The 13,261-nt window shown below is 43.3% G+C and overlaps 3 protein-coding genes across 6 annotated transcripts; all 3 read right to left on the reverse strand.

The window, feature by feature from the left end:
* Positions 1-216: 216 nt before the first annotated feature.
* LOC133930772 (uncharacterized) lies at positions 217-5,043 on the reverse strand. Of its 3 annotated transcripts, none has more exons than XM_062377498.1 (4): positions 4,760-5,043; positions 3,542-3,833; positions 3,184-3,300; positions 217-3,111 (listed from the first exon to the last, which is right to left on the reverse strand). In XM_062377498.1, exons 2-4 carry the CDS (start codon positions 3,812-3,814, stop codon positions 622-624), a joined length of 2,880 nt encoding a protein of 959 aa, XP_062233482.1. In that variant the 5' UTR covers positions 3,815-3,833; positions 4,760-5,043; the 3' UTR covers positions 217-621. The 3 variants fall into 3 exon arrangements, with proteins under 3 accessions (XP_062233482.1, XP_062233481.1, XP_062233480.1); XM_062377497.1 differs by having other exon boundaries at positions 218-3,111; positions 3,542-4,598; positions 4,760-5,042; XM_062377496.1 differs by having other exon boundaries at positions 218-3,111; positions 3,542-4,659; positions 4,760-5,042.
* Positions 5,044-5,591: 548 nt separating this feature from the next.
* On the reverse strand, positions 5,592-9,058 carry LOC133930773 (uncharacterized). The gene is made up of 4 exons (XM_062377499.1): positions 8,609-9,058; positions 7,311-7,596; positions 6,979-7,095; positions 5,592-6,893 (listed from the first exon to the last, which is right to left on the reverse strand). Exons 1-4 carry the CDS (start codon positions 8,950-8,952, stop codon positions 6,003-6,005), a joined length of 1,638 nt encoding a protein of 545 aa, XP_062233483.1. The 5' UTR covers positions 8,953-9,058; the 3' UTR covers positions 5,592-6,002.
* A 715-nt stretch (positions 9,059-9,773) lies between these two features.
* LOC133930774 (sulfiredoxin, chloroplastic/mitochondrial-like) lies at positions 9,774-12,161 on the reverse strand. 2 transcript variants are annotated; one of them, XM_062377502.1, is made up of 5 exons: positions 11,923-12,161; positions 11,268-11,428; positions 10,250-10,283; positions 10,051-10,144; positions 9,774-9,968 (listed from the first exon to the last, which is right to left on the reverse strand). In XM_062377502.1, the coding sequence occupies exons 1-5, from the start codon at positions 12,074-12,076 to the stop codon at positions 9,953-9,955; spliced, it is 459 nt and encodes a 152-aa protein (XP_062233486.1). In that variant the 5' UTR covers positions 12,077-12,161; the 3' UTR covers positions 9,774-9,952. The 2 variants fall into 2 exon arrangements, with proteins under 2 accessions (XP_062233486.1, XP_062233485.1); XM_062377501.1 differs by having other exon boundaries at positions 11,268-11,434; positions 11,923-12,159.
* Between the last annotated feature and the right edge of the window lie 1,100 nt (positions 12,162-13,261).

The following is a 13,261-nucleotide window of genomic DNA, read 5'->3' on the forward strand; positions in this document are numbered from 1 at the left end:
ACGCGGCCGGCACGGCGGCACCGCGTTCCCTCGCTCCGAGCTGGTGCCGCCGCGCAGCTAGGGACGAAAGATAACTCGTGGGCCAGCATCGATCAGTGCCCACCAGGGGTGCGAATGGCAGCATGGCTCCGCCGATGACACAAGATGGGCATGAAGCGTTATGGGCTCACATCAATTGAAAAATGGTCGTTCAGCCGATGGACTGGCGTGAACTGCCGATAGGCAGCAGTATAGAGACAAGGGAAAGATCACAGATAGGACCATCATCCTTCTCATCAGGAATTAAGATGGTCTACTCCAAGCGGAACACAAGAAGGGCGATCAAGCAGTAGAGTCGTTTCCACACACACACACACACACACACACACACACACACACACACACACACAGAGGCAGGGTCTGCGATACAGCAATAGTAAACAACTAACACACGCAGGCAGGGTATGTCAATTTACCATAGTTCAACTCTACGCTTTGCTACGGAATAACATTCTAACAACAAGCGAAGGGCGTAGTAACATTCTAACAACAAACAAAAGGGCAGCTCACCGCATAATTTCGTCCCTCAGGTGGATACACTCCTTTCAACCTGTGCCGCAGGCTGTGCAGGCAGAATGATGGTCACAGAAATTTCGTGGCTTCCCCAGGATCATGTTGAAGTATGGGCGGCTCTGCGTAGACTTCTGAACCGTTGACATTGTGGTCAACATTTTCACTACCCAGAGCAGAAGTACTAAAAGCCTCGGCAGATCCGCTTGAAGAGTCGTTGACGAAACTTGTTCTGGACTCTGAGTTCGTTCCGAGAAGATCAGCAACCTGATAACCAGATGTTCTATCAGCTGATAACCCACTCCTGCTTCCAAAGCCTTCAGCGGAGACTGCAAAGAAGTCCATAGAATTGGAGTTTTCAGGGGCTAGTTCAGGCCTGCTTTGGAAATTCTGATATTGCTCCTCTTTTAGCATCATGAGTTTGCTGCATTCCTGATACTTAGTAGGTGCACAACTTCGGCTTCTGTCAGATGAGAATGCGTTGGTAGTGTTTCTACGATCTTCAGAACCAGTCACTGAGAACAGAACTTCATCTTTCTGATTGAAGGAGTTCTTGTGTTCACTGCCTTCATCCCCAGTACTTGTGTCCACAGTGGAATACTCCAAAACAGATGAAGTATCACCACAGCAGCTGTGGTAATGTTCGTCCTGAAGGAGCATAGCGGTATCTTGATGACCAGTAGACAAATGTTTTGAAGCTTCCTCCAATAAGCTATTCTTATTTGCACTGTCTCCATGTAATATAGGGAAGTTACTAAGAGGTCCACAACTTTCAAAAACCGGCGCAACATCACTAGGGACTACTTCATGACAGTTTCTAACAAGATTGTATACCTCTTCCCTATAATCAGAACCCAAACTTGTACCCTTGTTTCCAGAGTCTGCATCAAACTTGAGGAACATTACTTCAGAGATTTCGGGAACCAGCACTTTATCATCGTGAACTACTTCAGAGCAGCTCTGATCATTCGGAGTTTGTTTCTGCAGCAGGGACATTTCAGTTTCCCGATGACAAGAAGCAACAAGTCTATCACTCCCATCAGATGGCAAACTTCTCTTGTTTCCACAATCTTCAACATGGTTCGGTAAGAAATACATAGTTTCAAATTTTCCCAGGAGCAATATCTCATCACTATTAACCACTCTGTGGGATCTCCTAACGCTTTGGGTTTGTTTCTCTTGGAAGGATGTTTCAGTTCCCAGATGACTGGCAGCCACATGGCTCCCAGTTTCGTCATTCGATAAAGCCTTCCTATCTCCAAAAGTCTGCTGGGCCAATGAGTCCATAGTTTTAGAACTTTCAAGAATCAATGATGTATCACTTGTGACACCTTCACCATATTCAAAGCAACCTTGAATGCTTTGCCATTGTTCATCTTGCAGGAGCCCATTGGTTTCCATATAAGGTCTAGCTACCTGAGTATATGTGCCCTTAGATGACAAACTGATGCTCTTCTCTTTACAGTTTCCATCAGATATTGCTAGAATATCCATAGCTTTGGTGCCTTTAGGAACCAATACAGTGTCACTTGGATACTCTTGATGGAAGGATGCTGTTGCTAGCATCTTCTTCCTTCCTGCTTCCTCAACATCCTCACTGTCAAAATCCTGATCTCCTCCTCCAACATTTGAATCGTTAGCATGCTGCTTAAAATTCAAGGAAGGGGTTCTCATTTCTTCTTTAACACTGACCTCACTGCTCTCATGTACTCCAGAGAACTTGGTGGATCTTCCATTGTCACTCCAGAAAAATGAATAATCCAATGCTGGAACTCCGCTCAGCCTATCAGTTGAAGGCATATCCAACATTCCATCATTATGACATGGAATAGGCCTGTTACGCGGTGCCCTCCACTGTTTTTTTCGCTGGGAAAGGGGATTGAAAGACTCAGCACTCCTTGGTGGAAATGCATTGGTCTTAGACCTTTTTCTTTGGCTAAAAGTTTCATGCGCTCTCACTAACCGAGAAAACACACTTTTCCGCCCTTCACTGTCAGAGCGGAGCTTGGAATTTACCATGGGTGGATAGCGTTCAACTCCCTTCCTAACACAAGTTTGGTGGAAAGTAGTATGATCTTCAGAGTCACTGCTACCTTTATATTCGGAAGAGTGCCTTTCATCTTCAAGCAACCCAAATAGATCATCAACACCATCTAAAGCATCTTCCTCCTGCGGAAGTGGTATATAGTCATCAGTAGGTTGTTCATCCATTGCTTCTTGGTTGCTGGGTATGGTGACAATGCCTACATCTGCTCCAGTGTGCAGGGGAGATTTTGAGCTGTTCGACTTAGCCACATTAGAGATGTCTGATTCCCCTAATGACATGGGATCAATTAATTTGTGACCCAGGGATGCTGCATGCTCCCCAAGTGTGGAGGAGGAACATGTCTGACAGGGGCTTCTGAATGAACCACATGAACTGCTGTTTGGACTGGACTGCATATCAGTTTCTTTAACCAGAGAAGAAATTTCAAACTCCCTTGAGACATCATCTTGTAACCTTGGATTCTGAGGACACTGCAATCTGTTCCGTGATGAAAATAAGTGAAGAAGCTTTGCAACCTGTATAACAGAAGCACCCTGAGGTCAGTAGCTAAGCAAATCGACAAAACACCAGAAAACTGTGGAGCAGACCTGTTGATGTGACAAACCATAACTAAACTTGTTTTTTATCGAAAAGCTTTTCCGGACAGCATCTTGAAATTCACCTTCCATCAAAGGCTCGCAAAACCAAATTCTCTTGAAACGTATCTGGATTTAGTGAAACAGAACAGAAATAGAATTATTATGACTCATAGTATTTCAGGAAGAGCAATATAAAATTTTTAGGAACATTTTACCATGAGAAAGCGACGGAATTAGTTTTAAATGTATAAGAAAGGGAAATAGGTATTTCAAGTGGGTTATCAAAACTGCAACGATAAATTACATAGATGCCCCGTAAGAGATGGCATAGAAGACAATACTTAGTAAGTCACAAAAGTATTCATGCCTGAGAAGGATACTGCTGCCCAATTGAGATATATGCATCAGGAATAATGTTCACAGCTCCATCTGAAGTTGCTTCAAAAACCCCATGAAGCTTACGCTGGTCAACATCAAACAAGAATAAAGTCGTACCAGCTTTAACTTTCTCAACAAAATCAGCACAGTAAGGAGCAAGGCCAAATATTTTTCTCTCAAAGCACTCCTTCCTGGTCAGATGGTTGCACAGAAAAATTGCACCACCAAATGCACAATATTCCTTACTCTGTGCCTTCACCATTCCAAAATTCACTGAATTCCTTGATAGCATGCAAGATTGAAAATGAAAATGGGTAAGTGAATCAACAATTACACTTCAAAACAAGGGGAAAATGTAGCACATGCTTCCTTGGTTGATGCAGGTATTGCACAGAAAAATTGCAAGCAAAAGATAGAATTAGGGGGTGCTACGAAGATAATCATGTTCTGAAGTTCCTTTTTCCCTTTTACCTGGTAGTTATTATAGAAAATGCTATGCACTGAATTCACACAAAGTAATGAAAAAGTGTAGCACTCAAGTTGAACTGAAGTCAGTCTCCAGGCCAACAACATATTTGAGTTGTCAAAGAGGATTTGCACCTCAATAACTACCATGTCGAAACAATACAAAAAAACACAAACAATTAATGGATGAGTGTATACGGTTTTCAATTTTGCTTAGAACTGAAAAGTAGTATTGAAAACCTTGAAAATCAATATATATGCATAAAATTGGCCTCCTTTAGTTTTTCCCGTCCACACTCATACACCAAGAGGAACAACTCTAACTTATTTTTGCAGGAATCACCATCTCTAGACAACTCATAACACTAGGTATGAACTGTAATAAACAGGGGCAGACTTAGCGTGGGACATTTGTGCGTGTGTGTGTGTGGTGGGGGGGGGGGGGTACTTGAACCCTTAACATTTTTGGAAAGTACACTGCACAATCACCTTGCGCCCCGAACCCTATGGCGTCAACTGAGCCCGATCGATCCTGCGCGCACTGATGAGGCATAAGAAGAGCCTAACCTCACCAAACCGTACTAGAGCCACGGATGGATATGGATTAGACAATCACTCCACCATGCAGCAATGAAATCCGCACTAGCAGATGCAGAGGAACAAAGCTCCAGATTTAATCGCTCACAGCAGCTGAAACATCTCCCGGAACGAAACAAACTCCTCGAAAGTTAGGGTTCCTTACCAACAGAAGAGACCGATCAATGCCGAGTCCGGATGGACCTCCACTCCCGCGCCAACCCAAACGGGAAGAGGGGGGAGGTGGAGTAGGACTACGAGGAAGGGAGAGTCCCTTCGTGGTGGCCGGCGTCAGCGTGCTTCGGTGACTTGAGGCGGGTTCGGCGGCGGGAGCACGGGCGCTGGTGAAGAAGAGGACGGTGGTGTGGCCGTTGGGCGTGGGCGAATGATCCGAGGTCAAATCGGGCCGGGCCTGATTTTTGGCGTCAGCCTGACGCGAAATAATTGGGCCCAAATCTTAATATTTTGTGTGCTTCTATAAAGAAATATCATTTTTCTTATTTCTCTAATGCAACGTACACAGGAATATTTTGAAAAATATATAATTAAATAAGGAAATGACCATGGTATATGTGTTATGTGTTTGTAAATTATGCACTTCACAGGCATTTTTTTTTAATTTGGTCAACTTTCTCAGGTCTCAATTTTAGTGGTGTTACACTAGGCACCTAACGTTGATCCCTTGTGTGTACGTACATAATCGATTACAAACTGCCCTGTACCATATCCGGAATACAATATAAGCTTGCATGGAAGCAACGTGAACATGTCCTACTTGTTAGAGAATGTTCATAGCTGAACATCTGAACAGCAGTTCATATCTGAGCATCACAAGCCTGCCACATGGATGACTGGATCATACCCTTAACTGAACACAACAAGAACAAACGCTAGTAGATTAAATAACCATTGATGTTTCTGGTAAAAAAAAGGTCAAGAAACAGCCTGCAAGTTATTCATGAAGTAGATAACATCTAACGAGCAGAATGCCCATGAAATGCTAGACAAACATAACTAAAACTTCTATTCAGATCTCTCTACAGAGTCAAAACTCGAAACAGCGTATTCATGTCTGAATCTGTTGAACTGGAACATAAGGCTGTGATAAACTCTATTTACAGCAGCTCGAGCATTGCGAATTTAAAAGCATACTGGAACCATCCTATGATATACTACTCAAAAAGTTATCTCCAGAAATTGCTCCGAGGCAAAAGCATTACTGCTACATACTGTCATCATCAGCTAGGGAAAGAACCTATCTCGCTACATCTTTACCATAAAACTAAAAGCTGCTTTCCTTCTATTTTCATTCCTCAATCAGTGAGAAGTGTGCATGTCAACTTGATACCCGATTGAGTCACCAGCGACTCGCCATTTCTGGAGCAGGTCTGGGCATGCTGATTCCTAAGTCATTCTGCGAAGGATAGGTTTATCAGCTTACTCATCTTTGCTGAAACATCTCTCTCCTTGCTCTGATTGTCTTCAGGTGAAAAACCAACCACTTCTTTTCCTTCTACAACTGCTTCTATGTTCTTAGCAAGTGCAGGCTTGCGCAATACTTTATCAGAAGTAACCAAAATCTCATTGCCACCAAAGCTAAATGACACCTTTTTTGCCACGCTACAATTTCTCCTTGGGGATAAAACACCTGAGAGTTCATCAAGCTGGACGATTGCCTTCCTTTTGCACCCCTTGGATTGCAAACATGATTTGCTCTCTTTCATAATGTGAGCAATTACGCTGTTCCGACCAGTTTCACATTCAGAAATGAGCCTTCGGTTCAGCACAGGTGAATGATACCTATCATCCTCATTGTGTTTTCCATTAAATGGTTTGGGAACTTGATCATCATAGCTGATGGTACTCTCTAATGTCGAATGGAAGTTTACAGTTCCCAACAAAGTTGACTGATCTGCATCACTGTCAGACTTCCAATCATCTGGATCATCTAGCTCAAGTGGTATATAATCAGCATCTGGCTCTAAGCATTTATCTTTGATATCTGGCGCTTTGAAGGGCACAGTCTTAGGCCGAGGGTGTAGAGGACACTCATGTTTATGAGCAGCGAACTTGCCATCATGTTTGGCAGACATGAAGCCACTCTGCGGTAAAGAGATTCTGTTGTTGCAAAATGTAGAAGCCGGACGACTAGGGTAGGCATTGCTACGAGTGTGTAAACTGAACTCTTGACCTGTACGGGCCAAAGAAATCTTGTAATCCCATAAAACTCTTGATTTTGGTTTTTGGTAAGGCTGCAGGCGGATCATCTTTGAAGAAAATAGGTTCACAAGAACCAAAACCTGTACTTGAGAAAATCCTCAAATCAGCAGCAAGCAAGTTCTAAGGACAGTAGTCAAATCACATCACAAATTATAAATAGCAAACCTGTAGGTATGATATACCAAAGAAGGACATTTGAGGTTTGAGACAATTTCCTGTGATGGCATCAGAAAATTCAGCTTCAGTTAGGGGCTTGCAAAACCAAACTCTTCTGAAAAGAACCTGAAACTCGGTAGCAAGGCAGGAAAAATAAAAGAACCTTTATCAGTACTTTTCCGCATGATAAACCAAAAAGGAAGCAACAGAAAAGATTAGGAAACCACCGAAAATATAAATATAAAGGTAACATGAAAGAATGAATAATTGAACCTACCAAAGAACATGAACCAGTATACTGGTAAAACCAGGAGAAGAAGATAAAAGCAAAAGCTACTTACCTGGGCTGGCCAAAACTTCCACAACGAAGCAAATTCATCTGGAAGAATGTCCAGCGCTCCATCTGAAGTTGCTTCAAACACTCCATAAAGTTTTCTCTCCTCATGCTCAAACAGAAAGAGAAGCATACCAGCCCTGATCTTCTTTATAAATGTTGCAGCATAACCCGGAAGGGCAAAAAGTTTCTGCTTGAAGAACTCCCGCTTAGTCATACAATTGCAGATGATAATAGCGCCACCATATACTCCAGGTCCATGAGAGATGTTCAATTTGTGGTGTTGCAGATTCCTTCAAAATGAATGAAAAGACAATGAGAATACAGAACTTCAGTATTATTAGATCAAACATATTCAGCAAACACGCCCAGTTGCTAACATTAGAGCCGCCATATACTCCACGTTTGTTAAAGGTGTTCAGTTTGTTGCATTGCAAATTCCTTGATCCTTATAAAATGGTACAAAAGATACATAACGACAATGGCAACAATATACAGATACCAAACATATTCAAAGAACACGTACAGTCACTAACTTCTGAAGACTTGTCAGCATCAGCTACTCATATTTAGTCTTAGGACTTAGCATTTTAAATCAAATCAATAGTGATCACAATCGAAGGGCCAGCGCTGACATAATTGACAGAACAAAAGCATAAAAGGTGGGCTGACAGCAAATTGTGCTTCGCTCCCTCCCCTAGAAGGAATCTAGGATTATTTCAATAATGATAACAAGACAAGCATCCATCGAATAATAATGCTTCTCAGTCTCCAAAACTGGAGGTGTTCCATGAAAGTAAGTATGAAAACTGAAACAATAGCAGTGGAAAGGACGAGCAATGTACTAGCTGGAACCAATCATCCAGGATTTCAATGACAACATCAGACTCTTCCATATAGTAGGATTCAAGCCATCGAATCATGCCATGACTCTCTCTTCTGCAGTTGTACCAAGAAACTAAACTAACCCCTAATTCTCCAAAATAGCACATGCTCCAGCTAAACACAACATGTACCTAGAAGAAATTTGCGCTCGCATAACTTGCAATCTTTCTAGGGTGGTTTAAGCATTCGCTACTCTACAACCCAGGGAATGCTTTCGTGGGAAAAAAAAACAGGGTGAATGAAACAGCAAATCATGTCGAGATCCCACCCGTTGTCTCCACCAAGAACAGGCAATGACTGCTTTAGTAAAGCTGCACACGAAGCACAATTACAGAAATCTCCTGGAAACCTAACTGGACATGCGCAAGCAATATTAGAGCAAAGCAAGAACCAAGGCAAATACGGGGCTGAAGCCATTACTTAGCGCCGAACCAAGGGCGGTGGTGAAACCCTCCTCTCCCCCTCCCGCCTCTCGCCCAGCATGCCGCGCGCTGCCCCGCTGCGACCGGCGCGCGGGGCTGCCTCTGATGCGGCTTCTGCTTCCACCCCTTCCAACCGATCGCTCCGTCCTCCTCCCGCTTGTACCCGCCTCCCCCGCCCCAGTCCGCCAGCTCCTCCTCCTCCTCCTCCGCTTCCGCGCCTCCCCTCTCGATCTCCTCCTCCTCTCCGACTCCCTCCTCCGCCTCCATCTCCTCGGTGCGCTCCGCTGCCTCCCGCTCCTTCCGCCGCCACTTCTCCTCCGCCGCCGCCGAATCCAGCTCCATCGCCGTCTCCTCCGGTGCGTGTCGCGTTGGGTCCGGCCGGGTGCGCGCGTGTTAATGCAAAGCGAGCCGCTTGGTGGAGTGGTGGTTTTGTGGGAGAGCGTGTTGTGCCTTTGAGAAGAAGAAATGATTACCTTTTTTTTTCGAGAGAAGAAATGATTAGCTAGTTGGGCCCGATTAAAAGATAGAAAATTGGGATTACGGCCCAAATGCTATTATTACTGGGACACAGCCATCTTCCATTTTCTTGGCCAAGTACCATGAACATTCCCTAGGTGGTTTGGTCTGGTATTTATGTTCTTGCGCCCGTACAGTCTATCTTAATTTTCCTTATTTCTGATCTGATACTTATACATCTGTTGATTCTTTTATATACTTATACATCCGTTGATTCTTTTATATACATTATGATTTTTTAACCTACATCTTCAGTACAAATCTCAACGCAAATGAACAATGCTAATAAGCCATGTGTCCGCATGCTTTAGTGAAATTTCCCCCTCTATTTTTCTATTAGAACTAGAGCTACTTTTTTTGCTGTTTAAAGCCTTTTATTTTGAGTTTCTGGAATTGTTACAACTTATAAGAATGTACTTGCATATAAACAACATAAAGTCAGCATCTCCATTTCGTCAGAGTTCAAAAGGGGAAAAACATATCCATTTCCTCTCTTAGAATGATCAATTAAGTTTCAGGCAGGAATGGAAATGATCTCCTCAGTGTATGGTTACTCATCTATCCAACCTCACATTGCAATTGCATTCAGTTACTCATCCAGCCATCCTACTCCATGTAAAAGGAAGTTCCACCAGTTGGAAAAAATGTTGTAGCAAAGATATCATTTCTTTTTTCTGCTTGGTTCAGAAGTCTATTAACCGATCTGTTTGGGTAACATTTACAGGCATGAAGGATTACAGATGATGAAAAAGAACAGGGAAGGTCCTTTTTAGTTCTAGATACATAGATCACTTTCTAGCTGATGCGGTCATCACTAACATCCAACTCATCGCATATGGTGCCTGAAAGAGCAGACTGAAGTTTAGCGCATCAAATCAATCAAATATACAATGAACCGTCCAAACTCGAGGAAGCTGGTCTCACCTCAGCGTTTCTTTTGTCCCTCGACGGACTTTGCAGCGGATGGTCGGGAGACCAAGGCGCTGGTGAGCCTCATAGCGGTGGCATCCAGAAAAGCCTGAAGATCACGCTGGAGCATATTCAGCATAAGGAATTCGGATGTAGATTTTGATGTGATGACTGATGAGAGGGAGTAATTGACTGGGACTTCTGGACTACCTACCGTAGTAAACCCCATCGACCTCCAGCACATCAATCTGTATATTTAACAAACTGAACCAAGTAAGAATCATTGCAAAGTAGATCAACAATATCAGAAACTCAACATAAGTTCTTGCTTGCAGATGAAGAAACAAAGTGTCACGGCCTTGCGGCAGCGACTTGATCGGGTAGGAGTGGGAGGTAGCTCCCAAAATCAGTCGAAGAAAAAAATTTGATACTGATATACCAGTAGGACAAGTAGAGAACGGTGATAAATGAATCCAAACTGGCTACATTGTCCGGATAAAAATAATGGAAAAGAAGTTATGCACTTTTGCATAACTAGCCCAATATTACAAATTGGTTTCACTTTGATCAAGTCTAGCAAACAGAATCTTATTCAACAACTTCCAACTCTAAATTGCATGTTGATTTCTTTTTTCTGTGAGCTGCTGGATGACACAATACCGATGTTAACTGATCCTAGCAAAGTTGATTCTGAATAAAATAGTGCCTCCCTGCTCTTTTGAGCTTAATGAAAGCTTTAGAGAGTCAGTGCATCAACTTTCATCAGTCCATAATGTCCTTTTACAATTTCGGCCTTTATTCAGATAACTATGTGAAATAAAGGGGCACAGCTCTTATTCGATGGTGAGGAACATATGGGTCATACTTCTCTGATGTTGTATCTACACAATAAAGTAAAGAGCAACACTTTTGATTAAAATACTTCTCGCACATAGTTAAAGTGAATTGGCATAAAATCTGGCACAATCTCATCCCACCAAACATCAATAAAATCAGAAACCTGCTTTATCATGCCTAAAAACAAATAGTTTGGGATTCACTGAATTCAACAGAGGTGGAATTGATAAAAGCATTAGCTCAGAATTCAGCTTTAAGTTGATTCATGTGTACTAAACTCCTAATAAGAAAGTTTAATCTGACAGAATTCATTCTTACTAGATCAGGATTAACCAATAACTGTACTCTGTGTATGAAGGAATGTGAGAGCCAAAGATATAAGTATAGATACCCACAGGTACTTGGAGGCCGATGACACGGATACTGTCCATGAGCTCTTGCACCTTGGTGGGATCATTAGCACGTGTCCGCATCAGTGGCCTCCGGATCTTGTCCAGCGGAATTTCCATCACCACAGGACCCTTTTTCTCTGAATCATTAGACAGGGATGGAACAGCTGCACCTACATCATAGCGCCATCAGTCCACCAATAGGCATTTCCCACATAAAGAGAGAAAAAAAATGATTTTGGACATATGCATACCACAGGGTGACATAAAGACTCACAAATCCCAAATATACTAAAATGTTTACAAGAGACTCATCCCCAAATGCATTTCTCCTTTGCAATGTCAGGAAGAGGTAGTCTGAATAGAATTAGAAGAACACGATTGAATTTCCACTGAGTGGAAGTCAACCAAGAAATCAAGAAGCCTCCAATTTATTTTCTTGAAACACCACACTAGGTTACACTGGTACACCCTAGAGACTTCAGTAAGTTCAGTAGGGCTAAGATCAAGCCTTGCATATAGCATCCCCCAAAGGTTTTAATCACTGCATCAAATCTTTAACTCAAGAGAGACCAATCTGGACTGAGTACAAGCGTAAACCAAGAATTCAAACCTATTACGATACAAGAGAAGACGACATAGAAGAAGGGGAGCAGGGTACCGTTGGAGGAGGAAGCGGAGAAGGCAAGGCTTTTGCTTCTCCCTGCGCTCGCGGTCCTACCCCGGAGAACGGAGGCATTGGGGACGGCGCGGCAGTGGAAGAGGACGCTGGAAGCCATGATTTTTGCCAAATCCAAGCTCGAACTCGACGCCATGGCTTGCGCTGCTGACCACTTTCCTTGTTCTTGCCGGCTTTCCTCCCCGAGAGGCCGTGGCGTGTCGAAGTCGCGACGATGTGTGCCACAAGAGTTCCCCGGGCCTTATTTTCTGAGCCGGTTGGGCCAGTTAAGGCCTTCTTCGAGAAACCACGTCTTGTTGGGCCTATTGGTCAAGAGTGTACTGGGCCCGGGTGTGCAAGTACTAAAGCAAAATAAGCCTTCTTACCAAACCATTGGCAAGGTCGCCTCGCGCAACTTTACGCAGTGCTCACCGGCCGCCTATGATTTATTCCAGTAAGTTCACATCCGGGTTAGATCCTATGCACTTTATGAGTACGTAGATTTAGTGGGTTTTTTTTAACATGCAGTAGAGCTGCATATTATTGTATTAAAAAGAGAAAGTGATCTAATTTATAAGAGAAAATAGGTTCGAAAATCTTAACATGCGCTGCAGTACACCCCACGGAGCTCAACTCACGTGCGACAAAAATAAGAAAGAAAGAAACCCCGAATCTCATATGACAACCATACAACGAAGGTAAAAAAAAACAGCTAAATCCGTCAACTACACAATATACAGAGTCCACGCCCAATAATGCTATACCGCAAGCAACTATGTCCTGCTAGCACCTCAACCAGACACCCCGACAACTCAACAGACGGAGCCCTACTACCACGCCTGACTACCAGACTCGGTCGGCAACCTCCGTGCCAAACCGCAAGCAAAGATGGGTCATGGGACATCGGAGCATAGATACTGTCATGAAGCGCCGAAAGTTGAAGAGAACCTCACTGACCAGGAGAGGGTCGGAGCAACAGAGGAGGATGGTGTGCCCTGCAAAGAGTGTGAGATGTCGTCGCTTGTCACCAGAAGACAGATAGAGTTTTTAAAAAGGTACCTTCAATGGTAATGCATGTTTTCCGTGCACTGAGGGTGTTTCTCGTGCACCGAGAGTCTAGACCTCTCCAATCTCTTCCTTTACAAATCTTTCTTTACTGTGTGTAAGTGACGCGTAAGTGTATGTACATGCATATAGTGTAAGTACCATTTATGTTGGTTGTGTGTCCTACATGTATCCTTAAAAAAAGCAAACTCTCTGTGGTCCTTGTTGCACCCCTAGCAAACCATCCAATTTTCAAGAAGAAGAAGAAAAAACTACTCCAAACAAGCAACTTTTGAAG

Source organism: Phragmites australis, chromosome 10, assembly GCF_958298935.1.
Source record: "Phragmites australis chromosome 10, lpPhrAust1.1, whole genome shotgun sequence".
In the NCBI taxonomy this organism is placed as follows: domain Eukaryota; kingdom Viridiplantae; phylum Streptophyta; class Magnoliopsida; order Poales; family Poaceae; genus Phragmites; species Phragmites australis.